Source organism: Alexandromys fortis, unplaced genomic scaffold (genome assembly GCF_014885135.2).
Source record: "Alexandromys fortis isolate MF-2015 unplaced genomic scaffold, M_Fortis_MF-2015_v1.1 scaffold_154, whole genome shotgun sequence".
In the NCBI taxonomy this organism is placed as follows: Eukaryota; Metazoa; Chordata; class Mammalia; order Rodentia; family Cricetidae; genus Alexandromys; species Alexandromys fortis.
In genome coordinates, this window is record NW_026068040.1 from 801746 (window position 1) to 822836 (window position 21091).

Below are 21091 nucleotides of genomic sequence, written 5' to 3' on the forward strand. Positions count from 1 at the left end.
GCTGCTGTAGTGCATATGGAGAGTGTGTTTTCATCCAAATTAGCTCGTTCCTGAGGGTCGGAAAAGAGTCCTTCACCTAGAATTTTATCTAGGGAGATGTCACTTCCCTTCGCCTTTTCTTGCTGTTCTAAAAGTCTAGCCTCTTGCCTGAATAAGCATTTCCATTTTAATTCCGGCCCACTCTCAAGGACTGCAGAGCTCAGCTGGAGCCAGTCCAAGGAAGTAGCTCTGCTTGTCATGGCCCAAGATTTTAGCATCTCTTTAACAAAAGAGGAGTGCATCCCGAAAGTTGTGACAGCCTGTTTAATTTCTTTGAGATCATTCATACGGACAGGCTCCTATGTATCTTCCTTAATGACCCTAGGGTTTTTGGAACCAATCACCTTCTCTGTAGTTATTACTGGAAAGGCAGGTAGAGCTGTAGTTAGAGATTTGTGGAAATTGTCCAAGAGGGATTTACCCACAGATGTAGTTAAAATTTGCCTTTCTACCGTTTGTTCTTCTTCATCAGAATTTAGAAATTCCTCAATCTTTTCAATTCTATTCACCATTGCCTTCTGCAATGTCTGTATCTCCTGTCCAGAATTATGTTCCAAAGCCTTCATTGAGGATTCTAAAGTATGAAGTTTGTCCATTAGAGATAAGTTCTCATCTTTGGACATAATTTTTATGGCATAAACTGTGCCTTCTTGTATTGACAATCTTTCCACCAATCTGTCATAAGCTGTAGACAAAACTTGATTTTACCATTCAACCATTTTAATTCTCTGAGATAATGTTTCAGTCCCTTCAGAAAGTGACTGATGAAATTTACGATTTAATTCAGCTGTTCCTTCTTCTCCTTAATATCAGCCTGAACCTTTTCTAAATTTTTTTCCAATCACCATTGTCTTGTTAAACAAAGTTCTGTTCTCTTCCTGCAGAACTTTAAAGTGATTCTTGAGAAGATCATTGTCATGTTTAATCGTTTGTAAATGTTCAACCTCTCCCTTAAGAATCCTGGATTCATCTCCAATAGTTTTTAGATGTTCAACCTCTGCCTTAAGAATCCTGGATTCGTCTCTTAAAGACTCTATCAGACTTTTGTCGTCAAACCACTTAATACCAAGGAAAACTACTAATCCCAGAAGGATCCATAGATGTGGGGTGCTAGACACCTCTTGTAGGATCTCCCACATGGCACACTCAAAAAGGCTACTGAAATTGTGTATGGTGATATTGTCAGACATTTTATTTATAAAAGGAAAATTTTTTTTTTTTACCTGTAATGACTGGTTCCTGCCAGAGGTGGAGAAAGAGTCCACTTGAATCCATGTGGAGAGTTGATCTGAAAAGACTCAAGACCGAAATTTATTCAAAGTGACCCCTTCGGGGCCAAATGTGGCAGTTTGTGTTGTAAAACTGCGAATATTTAAGCTTCCGTGTTCAGCTCCAAATGTCAAGGCAGAGAGGGAGGGGTTAACTCCTCTGGTGCTGCTAGAGGAACAAAGCGCTGGCTGCGGGCAGCTCGGGACCCGCGGCAGCCTAGGACCGGTGTGGGGGAGGTGTGCTGTTGTTGCTGTTTGCCTTTGGCTATGCGACAAGCGGGCAAGACTGCAGGCCTAGAGTGGCCTAGAGCGGGCGGGCCTAGTGGCAGCGCGACCACCCGCAGCGGACTAAAGAGTGGGTGCTGTGCCCCACGTTGGCGCGGCAAATGTGGCGGTTTGATTAATGAGGACCAATGATAATAGGTATTTGAACAAGTTTAATGACAAAACCAGACTCACGAAACCAAGGTTCCAGCGGAGTACCCGGAGTAGGCAGGAAGGGCCGAGCAGCGTCTGCGCGCCCAATTTATCAGTAAACATATGCCCGAAGGCAGCCTGCCCCCAAGGGGAGGGCTTATCCCTACAACTGCCAGGCCTGGTTATTACCATTTTATTATTTCTATTAAACTATTTGTTTAGCGTGGGGGTATAAGTGTCCATCATGGCATGAGTGTCAAGGTCAAAGGACAACCCACAGGACTCAGTTTCCTCCTTCTACATGGTCTAGGGGATTGAATTCAGGTCATTGTGCTTGGCAGTAAGATGCCCAAGCCCTCTTTCTGTCTCCATTTTGTCACTCATTATTGGGTTTTCTCATACTTCCCACTGCTAATAGTCTATTTGTACAGTAATTTTTATCTATTTTGTTTATTGGTGCACCCCTAACCTTAACTAGAGTCTGAAAGATAACAAACAATATTTGGAGCAAATGCATTAATGAGGAAGAGGAACAACCTATAGAAAATAAGCTACTGTGTGCAGGCTCAAGACTCAAACCATGGCAAGGCTCTCAGAGAATCATTCTCTGTACTCCCTTCCTTCTTCCTGCCCCATCCATTCACACCATCTTCCTTCTCCCCTCTCATCCTTTGTTCATCTATGTCCTGGGTAGCATTACCAACAGAGAGGGGCAGACCTCTTCTGGAGAGCCAAACTAAAATGCCACTACTTATGTGTACCAGGCATTTTTTTGTCCCATCAACCAGCTCCCAAATCATGACATGGAGACTTATTATTTGTTATGAATGCTCAGCCTTATGTTCCTTTCTTGGTAGCTCTTATAACTTAACCTGTGTCTTCATTTTGCCCAGAGGCTGTTTACCTTTTCTTTTCTTCTGTATGTCTTACTTCACTGCTTCTGTGTGTCTTGTGTGTCTGGGCTTCTTCCTCATTCTCTTCATTGCCCCCTTGCCTACCTTTCTTCTCCTGCTCAGTCTCTCTGCCTAGCTATTGCCATTCAGATTTTTTATTAGAGCAATCAGGTGCCTTAGGTAGCTAAGGTGAAACAGCAACACATCTTTACATAATTACACAAATGTAGTAAAATCCAAGGTAACACAGCTTTACATCATTAACAAAGGCAGCATAAACAAATATATCACATCTTTATGTAGTTAAAAAAATACTCTACATTTATGACCAATGGAGTTGACTTCCTTTTCTTCCTAAGTGGACTATTGGGTATTTTGCAGTGTGATGAAAAATTGGCTGATACAATACAGAGAGAAAATGACTCAAGCTTAGAAAGAACAATATAAGGAGTTGGCTATTCTAAATAACAATGTCAACCTAAATAACAATGTCAGCCTAAATAACAATGTCATCTAAATAACAATGTCAACCTAAATAACAATGTCAGCCTAAATAATAATGTCACCTAAATAACAATGTCAGCCTGAATAAAAATGTCAGCCTAAATAGCAATGTCACCTAAATAAGAATGTCAGCCTAAATAACAATGTCACCTAAATAACACTGTCAGCATAAGTAACAATGTCAACCTAAATAATAACAATGTATTAGTTACTTTTCTGTTGCTATGATAAAGCACAAACACGATGGCCAATTTAATTTATAGGACAGAGGGTTTATTTGTGTTGTGGTTCCAGGTATGTAAGACTCCATGGTGTGCAGCAGAGGCATAGCTACAGTAACAGAAAGCTGAATGCTTGTGTATTGACCCAGAAGCAGAGAGAGAAAACTGGAGATGGTCCAAGTTTTTAGACTCTCAAAGCCCTGCACCAGTGATGTACACCCTTCAGCAAGGCTGTGCCTCTTACACTTACCAAACAGAGCCAGCAACTGGGGACCAAATGCTCAAAATTTTGAGCCTATGGGTGACATCCTTATTTAAACCGCCACAAAAAAGCAATTATCTGACAATTAACCAATGCTTGCCAGGAATATATTGCAATGGTAACACACATTCTACTTAACTCATTGCATTCAGAATGTTTAGATAACTGCCATACTTTCATAACTGTGCCCTCTGTATTTATTTTTTAAAAAATACAGTGTAATTCTGTTTTCTTAGGATGACTGGCTTTATCCACTACTGCTGAGCAACAGTGGTTTCAGATGTATGGCTTAGAGGAATAGTACTGATCACTGATGTCATTAAACACTGTATTTTACACAAGTCATTAAATATTACATGTCAGCAAATGTAATTTTCCATTAAAGAGAAAAACACATTCATCTGATTGTTGCTCTTTAAGTGAATTTTAAAAAATGCAATTTTAGTCATTCTTCTAAGAGGCAAATACTTTTTTCTTTTTCTGGCAGGTGCATTCCTGGTTTTTCCGTGTCTTTCTTTGAACATTTGAAGCCTGATTTTCATGCTGAATCACAGAAGGCATTGGTCAAACAAATGCTGGCAGTGAGAAACATGCACAAGGTTCATTTGAAGCCAAGATTATGAGACCTGTGATTCCAGATTCTTTAACATGCATAGATGTGTTTTAGAGTTAACTTAATGGATTAGTAATTTAGGTTGCCCATTTTTTTTGGCCTCCTAAAAAGAGCCCAGAGGACTGGAAATATACTGTGCTTCTTCTTCGGAGAGCCGGTTAGCTCTACACTTCACTAGGTGTGATATGTGTGTATGATATGTGTGCCCGTGCCCAGAGAGGTCAGAGGAAGGATTCCATTGAGCTAAAGTTATAGGCAGTTGGTAACCAACCTATTTGGGTCCTGGGAACTGAGTCCAGGTCCTCACCAAGTGTGTCAAGCACTCTTAGCCTCACAGCCACCTCTCTGGTCCTACCAACCACTCTACTTTAACAAAGACAACCTTAAAGCTAAAAAGAAACCATCTTCCTCCAGAGTTGGAATTTTAGCTCATATCTATGGAGTCAGGAGGGGTAAAGTGTCAGTTCATCAAATACTTCCACGTTGTCACCTTCTGTTCGATGGGCTCATTTCTAAACAGTTTTGCTTTTGGTTAGCGAGAAGCCGTGTCTCACAGTGCAGTGCATCTAATACACTAGGGCAGTGTGGTTGGCTAACAAGTCATTGTGACTGCCTTACTTCTGCAGTGACTGTCTTAGAATGGTCATTTGCTAATGGTGGCTGATGAGATATGCATTATCTTTGGAGAATTTCTTCAGCTCTTGTAGTATATGTGAGGCAATAGATTGTTTACACCTAAAAACCTAGCAGAAAAAATACACACAGTTCTATGATTGACATGTACTTTAAATACTTTATTGGTAGTATACAGCCAATAGTAAACATTTTTTTTTAAACATCAGGGCTGAAGAGATAGCCCCGTGCTTAAGAACACTTACTAATCTTGCAGAGGACCCAAGTTTGGTTCCTAGTACCCAGCCTGATGGCTCAAAATCAACCTACAACTTATTATTAGTTTTAAAGATTTTTTGTTTACTATGTATACAGTGTTCTGTCTCCATGTGTGCCTGCAGGCCAGAAGAGGGCACCAGATCTCATTATACATGGTTGTGAGTCACCATGTAGGTGCTGGGAATTGAAGTCAGGACGTCCAGAAGAACAAGTGCTCTTAACCTCTGAGTCTTCTCTCTAGTCCCCAACCGGTAACTCTTGCTTCAGGAGGATCCATTGGTTCTATCCTCTGTAGGCATGTGTATTCATGTGCACATACCCACATGCACACACACATGCATGCATATAACTAAGAATAAAAATACATCTTAAAATTTTAGTCTCAGTATTAAAAACCAGTGGAGGAAAAAAACTAAGCTTGGAGAGGAGGGGTAAGTTTCCCAAGGCCGTGAACTTGACAAATATAGATCCAAGTTTCAAAACCAAATACCTTCTAAAACTTGATAGTGTTTTCCATACATTTCTTCACAGGAAACAAGTACAGTTATGCAGCAAACATGGATTCCAATGACTAAAGAATTGTCTTTAAATCACCTCTTCCCCACAAATACCACATACTTTTTGGCATGATTCCTTTTGCTTTGGTCACTCTTGGAGATTCCCTTTGGTGGCTCTGGGACTTGTGTGTGAGACTCTGTCAAAGTGGGCACTATTCACGCACACAGCTTCTGATGGATTACCACCAGTGAGGCAGGGCGAGATGGCTGGGATCTAGAGGTGGCAGCTTCAAACTTAACAACACGTGGCAGTTCTTGTGAGTGGGCAGTGCAGAGCCAAGGCATTATGGGATGTATGTGGTCTTCCTTGGGCGATGATAAAACATTTATGGAAACAGAACTGTCAGACACAGAAAGAAGCAGCATTATTTCATCATTAACAGCCTGGATGGCATGGACGTTTTGTTGGGAATCCTGAATTGGCCACTATAAGTGGAGCATTCCTCTTGGAAGTGTTTTGTGTGGTGTTTTTATTGCAGGCACATGGGGACATGTGCATAGTCTGTACAAGTGAGCAGAATTTGAGCTTGAATATTTTAACCACAGTGTCCTATATCCGGCCACAGGGAGTTTACCTTAATCTCATGCCCTCAGGTGACATGAGAGCCTTTGGTCCCTGGGCTTCACACTCTTTCTGAAGGGACTCAGAATCCTAGACCCTCTTTTGAGAAATGCATCTTAGGAACCTTGTTTTAGTTCAATTACTGTCTCAGTCACCCCCTTGCCCAAATAAGGTTCCCTTTCCCTGAATTTCTACAGCTTTTCAGTGCGTTTCACTTGGCACACCCTGTCAGCTACCTCTGCAGTCACTCTGGGACTCCTTCCCCTTAATGTCACAGAGTATTTCTTCCTCAGCTTCAGCTCCTCAAAGGATTCCACTTTTGATTAAAACACCAGAAAAACATTTGTGTGTGTGTAAATATGTGTGTATGCAAGTATGTGTATGCATGTAAGTATGTCTGTCTGTCTGTCTGTCTGGACCTCTCTCTCATTATCCTGCTTGCTTTGGTTTTGAACTGATTCTCTGAATCTATTGCTTTTTATGGACCATCTACATGTAACGAAATTGCCACAATCAGGATGCAGATTGACTTAGTCCCCATTCCTGCATTAATTCTATTCCACAAAAGGCCTTGGCCTAAATCTGTTTCTCTGTACCTAATACTAAGCTATGCTTGCTTCTGATGCCAGGACTGCTGCCCCAAATGAACTTTGCCTCTCACCATTCTCTCCTAAGTAACAGAGTGAACCAAGGCAGAACTGGGGGTAAGGGGTTCCTGCAGCTTCTGCCTGCTCGCCCCTGGTACACATTCTTTGTATAGAGGCTCTTTTTTTTTTTAAAATGTATTTATTATTTATTTATGATGTATACAATATTCTGTCTGTGTGTATACAGGCCAGAAGAGGGCACCAGACCTCATTACAGATGGTTGTAAGCCACCATGTGGTTGCTGGGAATTGAACTCAGGACCTTTGGAAGAGCAGGCAATGCTCTTAACCGCTGAGCCATCTCTCCAGCCCTAGAGGCTCTTTTCTTAATGAAAATTTGTGTGTGGAGAAAGTGAATGGCAAGAGAGCCACACAGCAGCCTTGGATGAGGGAAGGGAAGTATTCATTCATTGAGTGCTTGCTACACATTACTTTAGATAAGGCATGGTGGTTAGATGCTGAGATCTTGAAAAGATATGGTTCTCAAGAAATTCTTAGGATAAAATTAAGGGCATAAAACATTTATGGAAACAGGAGTGCCAGAGATTAAAGATAGCCAGCATCCAGCAGCCTGGATGTCAGTCTGAGTGAGAGCTGTGGTGCGGAAGACCTTTTAAATTGTACACTTATTTGAGAGCTAGTTGAAATGGATTATTAAAAATGCTGCAGGATCCCTGGCAGCAGGCAGGCATCAGAAATGCTGCAGGTCCCCAAGCGGTGGCAGTGGTCCATGTGGAAGCAGGCAGCAGGCCCTGAGAGCAGCCAGTCCCACGCAGGGATGGCTGCAGGTCCCCAAGCAGTGGCTGGTCCAGAGACATGGATAGGTGCAACATGCAGAGTGAGGTTAGATATTTATTCAGTGGGTTATGGAAGGGAATGGAAAGGAGAAGAAGAAGAGAGAGAAATAGAGAGAAGAGAGAGGGGGGGAGACAGAAGGGGGAAGAGGAGAAGTGGGGAGAGGCAGAAGCTGCCTTTTCATGAGGGAGATGGAAAAGAGAACTCAGGCTGGAAGCTGAAGATCAGCCTGCCTCAGCAGATGGGGAGGGAGTGGGTGTGTCTTGTCTCTTAAAGAAACAGAACAGATCATTACACTATTGAAATCATGAAAATGTTGTGTGTGTGTGTGTGTGTTACAATTTCTGAACTAGGCACAGGCTTGGTGTAGTTTGATGACTTAGTAGGGAAGGAGGCAGATATGGGAAAAGACAGTCACTCCACCTCCCAGTTCACAGGACTTCCCCTTCTACTCCAAGGTTAAAGGGAAGTTTCTTTCTTCTTTTTTTTAAAAATTTTTATTTTATGTGTATTGGTGTTTTGTCATGACTGTCAGATCTCCTGGAACTAGAGTTACAGACAGTTGTGAGCTGCCATGTGGATGCTGGGAGTTGAACCTGAGTCCTCTAGAGAAACAGTCAGTGCTGTTAACCTATGAAGCATCTCTCCAGCCCCCAAAGCAGAGTAAAAGGATTGAAAAATAAGCACACAGAGGTCTCATGCTTTCACCACCACCATCACCACCACCACCACCACCACCACCACCATCATCACCACCACCACCACCACCACCACCACCATCATCATCATCACCATCACCACCATCATCATCACCACCACCACCACCCTCATCACCCTCAGCACCATCATCATCACCACCATCATCATCACCACCACCACCACCATCATCATCATCATCACCATTATCATCAGCATCATTATCGTCATCACTGTCATCATCACCATCCTCTCTTTTTTGAGTCAGAGTCTCTCTGCATAGGCCTGGCTATCCTTAACTCATTCTGGAGACCAGGCTGGCCTGGTACTCACAGGGATCTGCCTGACTCTGCCTCCCAAGTGCTGGGATTAAAGTGTGCCCCACCACGCCTGGCTTTACTCACCATACCTCATTGCTGCAGCACAACTTTTAAAAGAGTGCAGTCTGTGGTGACAATGCACCCCAGGTTCTGATTCCCCCCATTTCAATGGGGATCTCCTCTTGCCTATAAACCTGACCTTTTAAATAATGTCAGGGATGGTGTGGCATTTTGATTATAAAACAAACTCTAAAAAGAACCAAGTATTATATTCTATCTAAAGCATCAGCCATTTTGATGACACCCCATTAGAGAGGCATCTCTGAGGGCTAGAGTAAGTCGGTTCTCCTCTCATCTAACCCAGGGGACCAGCTCTGGGGGCTGAAGGAGTGACAGGAACTAAGAACAGGGAGAAGGAAGATGTGGGTGAACTGCATGCTGAGGTATGGCCTGTCTGTGCCACGGTGAAATGGCTGGAACAGCATGGGATACCTCAGATCCAGGCGTGTTTTAGTTTTTATCTTTGTCCAGCAATGAAGAAGATATGATTAATGAGTTTCTGTTATGACTCAAACTTTTGAAAAGATGGAACAACTGAAGTTGTCCCCTTCATAAACTGTAGGCCACCCCTCACTGCATGTTCCAGAGCAAAAGGGACTAAGCAACTGATATTTGAGCACCAAAATATTATTCTAAAATGCTCTCTCTTTCTCTCTCTCTTATCTTCTCTCCTTTCCCAACTTGCTTCTCTTATCTGCCTTTCCTGCTAAGATGAAAGATTTCTGTCCACCCCAAGACAAGACTGTCTTGTGTAGCTCAGGTTGGTCTCTACGACCCTCTTGCCTCAGCCTCTTCAGTGCTGGGATTACTTACAGGTGCAGCCATACTCAGATTAAGACAGCCTTATTCTATTGATGCAAAAAATACTAAATAAAATACTGGCAAATCAAACCCAAGAACATATCAGAACCATCATCCATCATGATCAAGTCTGCTTCATCCCAGAGATGCAGGAATGTTTCAACATACAAAAATCTGTCAACGTAACCCATCATTTAAACAAACTGAAAAATAAAAACCACATGATCATCTCATTAGATGTCAAAAAAGCTTTTGACAAAATACAACATCCCTTCATGATAAAGGTTTTTGAGAGAGCAGGGATGCAAGGACCATACCTGAACATAATAAAGGCAATATAAAACAAGCCAACAGCCAACATCAAACTAAATGGAGAGAAACTCCCAGCGATTCCACTGAAATCAGGAATAAGACAAGGTTGTCCACTCTCTACATATCTATTCAATATAGTTCTTGAGGTCCTAGCTACAGCCATAAGACACAAAAAGGAGATCAAGGAGATACAAATCTGAAAAGAAGAAGTCAAACTCTCATTGTTTGCTGATGATATGATAGTTTACATAAGATCCCAAAAATTCTACCAAGGAACTTCTACAACTCATAAACAACTTCAATAATGTAGCAGGATTGGGATTAACTCAAAAAAAATTAGTAGCCCTCTTGTACACAGATGATAAAAGGGCTGGGAAAGGAATCAGAGAAACATCACCCTTCACAATAGTCACAAATAGCATAAAATATTTCTGAGTAACTCTAAACAAATAAGTGGAAGACTTGTATGACAAGAACTTTAAATCTTTGAAGAAAAAAATTGAAGATGCCACCAGTGACGAGAACTTTAAATCTTTGAAGAAAAAAAATTGAAGAAGCCACCAGACAGTGGGAAGATCTCCCATGCTCTTAGGTAGGCAGAATTAATACGGTAAAAATGGCAATCCTACCAAAAAGCAATTTACATATTCAATCAAAATCCCAGCAAAATTTTTCACAGACCTCGAAAAAACAGTACTGAACTTCATATGGAAAAGCAAAAAACCCAGGGATAGCCAAAACAATCTTGTACAATAAAAGAACTTCTGGAGACCTCAAAATCCCTGACTGAAGACTCTACTACAGAGCTACAGTACTGAAAAACAGCTTGGTATTGGCATAAGAACAGACAGGAGGACCAATGGAACCCAATCGAAGATGCAGATATTAATCCACACACCTTTGAACACCTGAATTTTGACAAAGAAGCTAAAATTATAAAATGGAAAAAAGCATATTTAATAAATGGTGCTGGCATAACTGGATGTCAACATGTAGAAGAATGAAAATAGACCTTATCTATCACCATGCATAAAACTCAAGTCCAAATGGATCAAAGACCTCAACATAAAGCCAGCCACACTGAACCTTATAGAAGAGAAAGTGGGAAGTACACTTGAATGCATTGGAGACCACTTCCTAAATATAACCCTAGCAGCACAGACACTGAGAGGAACAATCAATAAATGGGTCCTCCTAAAACTGAAAAGCTTTTGTAAAGCAAAGGGCACGGTCAACAAGAAATAAAACAGCCTATATAATGGGAAAAGATCTCCCTAACCCCATATCAGACAGAGGTCTGATCTCTAAAATATACAAAGAACTCAAGAAATTGGTCATAAAAAGAACAAATAATCCAATAAAAAATGGAGTACAGACCTAAACAGAGAACTCTCAGCAAAGGAATCTAAAATGGCTGAAAGACACTTAAGGAAATGCTCAACATCCTTAGTCATCAGATAAATGCAAATCAAAACAACTCTGAGATTCCATCTTACACCTGTAAGAACGGCCAAGATCAAAAACACTGATGACAACTTATATTGGAGAGGTTGTGGGGAAAAGGGAACACTTCTGCATTGCTGGTGGGAGTGCATGCTGGTACAGCCCCTTTGGATGTCAGTGTGGTGATTTCTCAGAAAATTAGGAAACAACCTTCCTCAAGACTCAGTGTTACCACTTTTGGGTATATATCCAAAGGATGCTCAATCATGCTACAAGGACATGTGCTCAACTATGTTCATAGCAGAACCCGGAAACAACCTAAATGACCCTCGACTGAAGAATGGATAAGGAAAATGTGGTACATTTACACAATGGAGTACTACACAGCAGAAAAAAATAACGACATCTTGAATTTTGCAGGCAAATGGATGGAGCTAGAAAACATTGCTTTGAGTGAGGTAACCCAGACCCAGAAAGATGATTATCACATGTACTCACTCATAAGTAGTTATTTAATCATAAAGCAAAGAAAACCAGCCTACAAATCACAATCCCAGAGAATTTAGACAACAATGAGGACACTAAGAGAGACATACATAGATCTAATCTACATGGGAAGTAGAAAAAGACAAGATCTCCTGAGTAAATTGGGATCATGGGGACCTTGGGGGAGAGTTGAATGGGAGAGGGGAGAGGCAGGGAGGGGAACAGAGAAAAATGTAGAGCTCAATAAAATAAAAAAAGACAGCCTTGTTCTTATATGTCTAGGTTTTTAACTATGGCGACCATGAAACATTAAAGAAGTCTCTCTCTCTCTCTCTCTCTCTCTCTCTCTCTCTCTCTCTCTCTCTCTCTCTCTCTCTCTCTCTCCAAAAAATGAGAAAGAATTTTGTGTCTAAATGATCTGATTGTTGTCATATTGAAAAAATGGGAGTTAATGGAGAAAGGGAAAGGGCCCAGTTCTGGTTTAAAGAATCCATAAGGATAAGGGGATGATGGTGGGGAAGGGGCGGAAAGCCATGATCTGGGCCCTAGCTGTGAGTGTTAAAGGTGAGTGATTGCCCTGGCAGCCTTGTTGAGGCCCTCATCACACGCTTGAGACTGACACACTGAGGTAATGGAGTTTTTTTTTTTTTTTTTTGGTCAGAGTTAGGATTTCCCCCCCCCCCATCCCTTTTTTTTTAAACTGGTTGACTAATTGAGGCAGGATTTCTCTGTGCAGCAGTGGCTGTCCTGGAACTCACTGTAGACCAGGCTGGCCTCAAATTCACAGAGTCTCTGCCTCCCCAGTGCTGGGATTAAAGGTGTGCACCACCACTGCCTTGCTTAGGTTGTCTATTCTTATGATCTAAAGTGTTCACAATAAAAATTTCAGGGCTGCTGGGTGGTGGCAGCGCACGTCTTTAATCCCAGCACTCAGGAGGCAGAGGCAGGCCGGCCTCTGTGAGTTCAAGGCCAGCCTGGTCTACAGAACGAATTCCAGGGCAGGACAGAGAAACCCCATCTTGAAAAAAAAANAAAAAAAAAAAAAAAAAAAAAAAAAAAAACAAAACAAAACAAAAAACAACGAAATTTCCAGGGCCTAGTGCCCAGGCGTTTTAGAGTGGGAGATCGCGCGATAGTTATAAAGACGTTTGGCACATTCACACTCTCAGTACTCTAGTTAGCTGTTTGTAGAGACTTGGGTTTCAACACCCCTCCACAAAGTCATGTATTCAACAAGGTGGAATTAGTACTAATAAAAACTACAAACTAATGCCTCTACGTGGAACAAAGAGGAGAGAGAAGAACTCTGGGATGGTTCCCTTGCCTGAAATGATGGAAAAGGGTAACACTTCAGTTTGGTTTATTCCATATTTAACCTACACAGTTATCTTATTGAGACAACGAATAATTTTTTTAAAAAGACTTCTTACATGTAAGTTAAATCATAATATGAGTATACATTTCGCTGACCATTAGATTAGTGTGTGACTGCCATTCCCAACAAGAGAGTTGTTATGTCACCCAGAGAGTCAAAGAGAAAAAGGGATTTAATGCGGGGAGGAAGCGGCGGACCCTGTGGGACTCACCAGAAATGATAGCTGTTTTGGAACGCAGGGACCCCCTAGGCCGTTTAAAATGGGGATTTGGAAAAAGTGTTCAAGGTTCCTCTTCTTGCTGGAATCTTCATTTTCCGTTTCGATGTTATTAGCTATCCGATTTAACTTGTAGCTCCAAATGCGGTTTTCTGCCTCCACCCAGGAAGTGGAGCCCTATTGTGTTGAATAGTAGCCGCTTATTAAAGTGCCGTGCGCCCTCTTGTGGTCAAATACTAGCACAGCAACCCATCTGTCTGCCGGGCTTGCCTCAAGTCCAGCCTAGCTTTCGGCCCTGCTCTGGTGTACCTCCATCTCCTTGTTTATAGAACCTCTTCAGGCCTTGCTGTGGGAGTATAGACACCGGCTGCGTGTTTAATCTTCCTCTGATCATAACTTTATAATATTTGATAGTAAAATTTCTATCAGTTTAACATGAATTTATTGAGAAAAGTGATATTCATTTAATATTTTCTTAATAAAAAGAGATATGTAAGTCTACACAAAACATAAATAGTATATGCTGTGTACTGTATAGAGTATATATAAGAATATATGCAGTATACAGATACTTAGAAAGAGATTATACTTTCTGTATTTCTTCCCATTGTCTCTACCACTGGGTTTGTTGTGGGAAACGTGAACATGTAGAATTTGTCCTTCAAGATATGGTGTGTGTTTGTTGTGTGTGTGTGTGTTTACAGGGCTAGTGGGAAGGAAGGAAAGGACACTTACGTCACAGACATGTGACACATATGGAAGAGAGTGAAGGTACTTTAGTGGGGTCCTAGCAAGGCTCTGGGATTCTGAGTAGGAGTGGAAATTCAGGACAGAACAGGACCCCTCCCCCAGCCCAGGCTGGCCTCAGTCATGCCGGACCTAAGACGCTGATCCTGTGGTGTCCACATGCCGAGACTGGGATTACAGGCATGCACAATCTTCTCCATGACCAGGAATCGGGAGGAGATGGTCCACTGGTGTGTCGAGGATTGTGGAACGCCGCTTAGGTGTGTCACCATCACCAGCTATGATCTAGTGCCCGGGTCACTCTGCTGTCCAGGACGTCCTGCTCTGAACACTTAACGTAGGTAGTTCAGTTCCTTAACACATACACTTCACATCTGAAACCATGCCAAGAGGAAACACTAAAACTCGGCCCTCTGCCTCTCCACAACAGCCTCATGAAGAACCAAACATGCCAAGCAGATGCCACAAGTCACTAGTAATTTAAGCTAATGGGAAGGACGGATTCTTAATTTTTACATTTTCATCGCACTGCATTAGTAAGGACATGTGCTGAGGATGGCTTATGGCCCTGCCTGGCCCCTGTGTGCCCTCCTCTCTGCTCTGAGCTTTCTATGTTCCACCAGACAGCTTCACTTCTATAGTTTTTATATTTTTGTGTATGGAATTTTCCATGCTTTTTTGGCTGTGTCAAGATTTATTTCAATTAACAATTTGTAGTGGGTCCCAGAATGGTTCAAAATGAATTACTTGGTAGAGAATGAAAATAGATTTGAAACATCTAGATGAACATATTGAAATGTATATATAAAACTTATTTCAGATATAAGAAAGTAATGCCCACAATAAATATTTTAACTTGCTATTTTATTTCAATTTTAGCTAATGATATCACCATCCAGGGTTCTTGGCATTTTATTCTATAATGAAATAAAAGCCCCCATAGACGTTGAAGCAGTGAGGAAGTTTCCCTTAAAGCGAAGCAGCAGGAAAGATCAGAATACATCATTGGGGAACAGCAGGCCACAGGACTGGAGATTCCCTGGGACTCCAATTATCATCTGGGGTTGTCTTTCATGGCATCCAGGAGAAGAAGCAGAAAGAGGTTGGTTCTCTGTTTTGACTGATAGATTAGGTCATGTGATCAGTTTTCTACTGCATATGTCCCTTCCCACAATACAACTGGTTTAAATCATGTGCAAGTCTCATACATGGACACAGAGGGCAAGTGTGGGGGGGTCTCCGTAAAGTGGGCTTGAGGACATTGGGCCTCGTTTTGCAGGCATCCAAAGCCAGTTAAGGCACAATCAGCCTTTCTATTCTCCCTGCCTGAATACAGTGGGAACACGCATGAATAAGAACTCTCCAGAGAGGGCTGGACACATAGCCTGGTGCAGGTGGGCACCCGACTGGTCTTCATGTTGTCAGGAGTGCTGTCCAGAGAGGAACGTAGGTGAACAGTACAAGAAGGTAAAGGAGTTAGCTGGCAAATACATTATTAGTGTGTGTGTGTGTGTGTGTGTGTGTGTGTGTGTGTATTGTATACAACCCAATAAAGTCCTAGGTTGCTAAATATTTCCGTTAGCTTGCCTGTCTCATTAGTGATATCTCATTTGCATTATAATAAATAAAGCTTGCCTGAAGACCAGAGAGTAAACAGCCCCACTGGTCAGTTTTACAGACCAGGCAATGGTGACCCATACCTTTAATCCCAGCAGCCACACTAGTTGCCATAGAAACCGGGCGGTAGTGGTGCACACCTTTAAGCCCAGCCAGAGAGAGGAATATAAGATGGGAGGAGACAGTTCTCAGACACAGTCTCATTCTGAGGATTCTTGGAGGGAGAATCACCATTTTAGACTGAGGGAGAGGTAAGAGCCAGCGGCTGGCTGTTTTGATTTTCTGGCCTTCAGGTTGAATCCCAGTATCTGTCTCTGGGTTTTTATTAATCACACTACACATCAGGATTTGACTCCAGGTAAATTTGTTAGTTGTAGGTAGAACTAGGTGCAATTTTTCACTTCTCAAGAGCAGTGGCCTTTCCTAGGAGAATTGGGAGAATTTGGGTTGGGGAAATACTGAATCTAAAACTTATCTTCCTAGGAGAAGCTGAGTTGGTCACACATACTGGCTTGTTCTTGATTTTGTGCCACTGGACAGAAAACATAAAGACGAGCTCTAGTGCAAGCAGGACCTGTATTGAGCTTCACCCATGGCCAGCTGTCTGTGCATGGCCTCTTTAGCCCACGTTGCTGGCCACTTACGGGGAACTTTATGATCATTCCCTATAGATGCTGGCTCGAGGAGAGTAGCGTGATCTCCAACTGACCATTGACCAGTTTAGATTTTAGACTCTTTAGATTCAGATATAGAAAGTCATGCCCACAATAAATATGGTCATATGCTGTTTAGCTGTGCTCCAGTCAACAAGGGAGTACATCCATGATGGCGTGCTTGTGGGAGTGTGACAGAGCTGAGAGATTCTGACTGCCAACTGATGGCACAGCCAACTGACACCATAGGACAGCACGTCACACACCTGTTGTGCTGACGCTAATGTCAGTAAACTTCCTATGCTGACAGTCATGTGAGGAAATGGCACAAGGGCCTGGAGAGATGACTCAGTGGCTAAGAGCTCTTGTAGAGGACCTGAGTTCGATTCTCAGCACCAATGTTTGGCAGCTTGCCACCACCCATAACTCCAGCTGTTGGGGGTTGAGAGCCTACTTCTGGCCCTCACAGGCTCTGGCTCTCACATGCACATTTACACACATGCACACACACATGCATACCACACATGTGCACGCAAATACATACATACAATTAAAAAATTAAAAACCTTATTAAGATGTGGCATAATGCTTCTCCCTACATTCCACAGGAAATGAAAGGCTGTGGAGTCATTCTGGATTAAGAAAAATAAGTTTTGATCAAGGAAGACCCCCTGAGAAATCTCCAAAAGGAGCAGATGGCCCAGATGTCTGAGTTCTGTATCCAGAACAGCCTCAAGACTGCTGGCTGAATTGATCAAGTCTCACAGAATATTTCAGCCATGACTTGACCATAATTCTAAATTTTCTTTAGGTTCCTATAAGATTATCAGTGCCACCAATCAGCAGGAAATAGTCTGGAAAACTATGTCCATATTCCCAAAATTATGGATATTTATCTTTGTTTAGAGTGCTGGTTACAAGATGTTATTGGATAATGGTCTGGACAAAAAGCTAAACAAAGAATATTAGATTCAGAGTTCTTGTTTAATAAAAGGGGAAGGGGGAGAAGTGTGTGGGACAATGGCCTTTTATCCTGTCACTTGTATTTTAATAAAATGCTTATTCACCAGTAGCCAGGCAGGAAGTATAGGTGGAGTGAACAGGCAGGTAATAGAAGCAGGGAAACCAGAACAGGAGAATTCTGGGAAGAGGAAAGAGTCAGTGTGCAGTTGTCATCCAGACACAGAGGAAGCAAGAAGAGAATGCCTTGCTGATGAAGATACCAAGTCACATGGCTAACACAGACAAAAATTATGGGTTAGTAGAAATTAGTTAACGACCCGCCCAGCAGGTCCTAAGTTACTCCAGGATCTTAAAGAGGCACTATCTAAAAGACATGGGAGGAAAGAGAAACGGACGCCAAGCAGTATTCTTTGTCAAGGCATCCGTTTATTGAAGCAAGTTTCATGTCTTAAATACTCCTCAGAGAAGAGCTCGGGCAGGGGGAACGAAGGAAAGGGGGAAGGATGAAGGGGGAAGGGGGAAGGGAAGGAGGGGCTTGGTAGCTAGGCAACTGAGCGGGGCAGTTTGGCAGCTGAGCAGGGCAGTTGCAAGGTCAGTGCCTAGAACACCTGCAAGCAGTGAAGACACTCTGTGGTGCTTTCCAGAGCTCGATTGTCCAAGGTCAGCACGTAATGTTTTGGCTAACTTTAAGTTTTCTTGTCTCAAGATTTTTATTTCAAGGTCCTGTGAGATGTGAGAAAGGGGAAGCCTGAAATGGCTCCTGACAAGTTAATAAGAAGCCTGAGCTAATAGGCCAACCAGTTTCTAATTAATGTAGACCTCTGTAGCTGTGGGACTGGGTGGGACAGAAACCTCTGTCATCACCAGCAGTGTATAATTTTTCACCTTTGTTGGCACCCTTTGTTATTTGTTCCCTTAATGATGGCCATTCCAATTGGGGTTGGAATCTCAGGGTGGTTTCAATTTGCATTTCTATGCTAGCTCATGAGCTTGAACAGTTTTTCATGTTTATCAGCCTGTTTGCTGTTCTTCACTTTTTAAGAATTATCTCCTCATTTCATTAGTTCATTTACCAGCTGGGTGACTATTGATTTCTTGTTATTTAGTGTTTTTTTTTAATTCTTTGTATATTTTGGATATTAAGCTTCTGTCAGATGTATAGCTGGCAAAGATTTTTTTTCCCATTCTGCAGAATGTCTCTTCATCCAGTTAGCTATTCCCTTTGGGCTGAAGCTTTGTGATTTCACAAGATTCTATTTGTCAGTTGTGGTGGTTTGAATAAGAATGCCCCCATAGGCTCATATACTCGAATGCTTAGTCACCAGCAAGTGGCACTATTTGAAAGGATTGGAAGGATTAGGAGGTGTGGCCTTGTCTAAGTATATGTAGTCTTGTTGGAGGAAGTGTGTCACTGGGGGTAGGTTTTGAGTTTTCAAAAGCCTATACCAGGCACAGTCTCTCTATGTCTCTGAATCAGGATGTAATTCTCAGGCAAATGTCTCCATCATTTGCCTGCACACTGTCATGATCCCTGCCATGATGATAATGGACTAAGCTTCTGAAACTGTAAGCCAGACCCAATTAAATGCTCCCTTTTATAAGAGTTTCCTTGGTCATGTGTCTCTTTACAGCAAAAGAACAGGAACTAAGACATCTATTGTTGGTCTTATTTCCTGAGTGGCTAGAGTCTATTTTGAAAGTCTGTGTTGATATTTGATAGTGTTTTTCCTGAACTTTCTGCTCTCAGTTCTAGAGTTTCAGGTCTTCCATTAAGATCTACTTGAGTAATTGATTTTTCATAAAGGTGAGAGATATGGATCTAGTTTCAATCTTCTATGTGTAGACATGTTTTCTCAGTACCTGGTGAAGCTCTTTTTCTCTAATGTGTATTTAAGTGTGTGTATACATGTGTGTGTGTTTAATCTTTACAGTTTCCTTTGGCTATATACTTGTTTCTGTGCCAGTACCATGATGTTTTTATTACTATCCATAGTGTAGCCTGAGATCAGTTATGGTAATACCTCTAGTACTGTCCTTTTTGCCAAGGATTGCTTTGTCTATCTGGGGTCACCTTAAGGCTCTTAAATGAATTGTTAATATTTTTTTGCCATCTCAATAAAAGATGATGTTGGATTTTGATTGATATGGCCTTGAATTTGTAGATTTCTTTTGGCAGTATAGCCATTATCACTATTACTTTTTCTATTTCATGAGGATGGAAAATCATTCCAATTTTTAGTATCTTCTTCATTTTTTTTCTTTGTATTTTAAAATTTTCTTTATAGAGGTCTTTCACTTCCTTAGTTAGGTTTATTCAAAAGTATTTTGTTTTACTGATGCAACTATAAACAGGACTGTTTTTCTGATTTATATTTCAGCATTTGGTATATAGAAAGGTTACACATTTTATATGATAATTTTGTATAATAACACTTCATTAAAATTGCTTATCAGATCTGAAAATTTCCTTGTGGAGTCTTTGGGGTCTTTTATGTGTAGAATCATATCATCCAGAAATAAGAAGGTTTTGATTTCTTCCTTTCCTATTCCTGTCCCCTTGAGTCCCCCTCCTGTTATTTCTCTAGCTAACATTTCTAGCAAATTGAAGAGTGGAGGAAGTAGACATTGTTGTCTGGTTCCTGATCTTGGTGGAGATGCTTTTATTTTCTCCAATTTAGTAGATTATTGGCCATAAGTTTGTTGGATGTAGTCTTCACATGTTGAGTTCAAAGTGTTCAATACATTTGCTATCACCAGGCAAGGATAACCAAGAGAGTTTACATTCAGTTTACATTGGCCCAATGACTAGTGATTTGGGTATTTGTTTGTTTGTTGAGGAAAGAAAGAAAATATGTTCAAAATTATGCCAACAAGAAATAGCCATGCTTATCTGTACATATTGTAACATTTCCTGATTCTCTCTTTGCAAAAACATCTTTGCACACATTTGTTTTGGGGGAAGCTGTTAGTCTGTTCCCAGCTGCTCAGCCCTGAAATAATCACATAGAAACTATATTATTTGCAATACTATTTGGTCAATAGCTTATGTGTACTTCTGGCCTTAAACCTTAAATTAACCTGTCTCCATTAATCTATGTATTGCCATGTGGCTGTGGCTTACTGGGTAAAGTTCTGTTCCCTGCGTCTATCTCTAACAGGGCTACATAGCATCTCTCTGACTCTGCCTACTATCTCTCTCTATATCTCTTCCAGCCTGGCTATATTCTGTTAAACCATTGGCCAAAAGCAGCTTCTCTATTAACCAATAACAATAAAACATATTCACAGCATGCATGACCTCCCATATCACAATTGCAGTGTTATACAGGTGTCTTTCCATTGGAACATGACGAGAAGGTTACTTTGCACTCAGGTTGTCTTTGCCATCCTCATCCTTTGTGACCTCTAAACTGATAGGTTAGAGTACGACTGCTTCCAATGTGTTGGGCTTTTGCTTCTAGCTATTTTTTTTCTCTCTCTCTCTGTTCTTTTTTATTTTTTGGCTGTTAAGCTTTTTATCAGGCCAATCAGGTGTTTTAGACAGGCAAAGTAACACAGCTTTGTAGAGTTAAACAAATGTAACATAACAGAATGCAATACATTGCAGTTGGGTATTATTTTGGTTTGCATATATACAAAGCATATGCTTTTTTTTTTGATGAGAGGCCTGTTCAAAAATTTTGTACCTCTTTTAAAACCGAGTTTATTCTTTTTTCTTACTGAAGTTTGACT

The 21091-nt window shown here is 41.4% G+C and overlaps 1 protein-coding gene across 1 annotated transcript in view; it reads right to left on the reverse strand.

The window, feature by feature from the left end:
- The window catches only part of LOC126515692 (uncharacterized), a 107383-nt gene that overhangs the window by 13797 nt on the left and 72495 nt on the right, over positions 1-21091 (reverse strand). The window contains exon 2 of the mRNA XM_050165524.1: positions 3-76. Within this exon, the coding sequence (XP_050021481.1) occupies positions 3-76 (74 nt within the window). The remainder of the gene's footprint in view (positions 1-2; positions 77-21091) is intronic.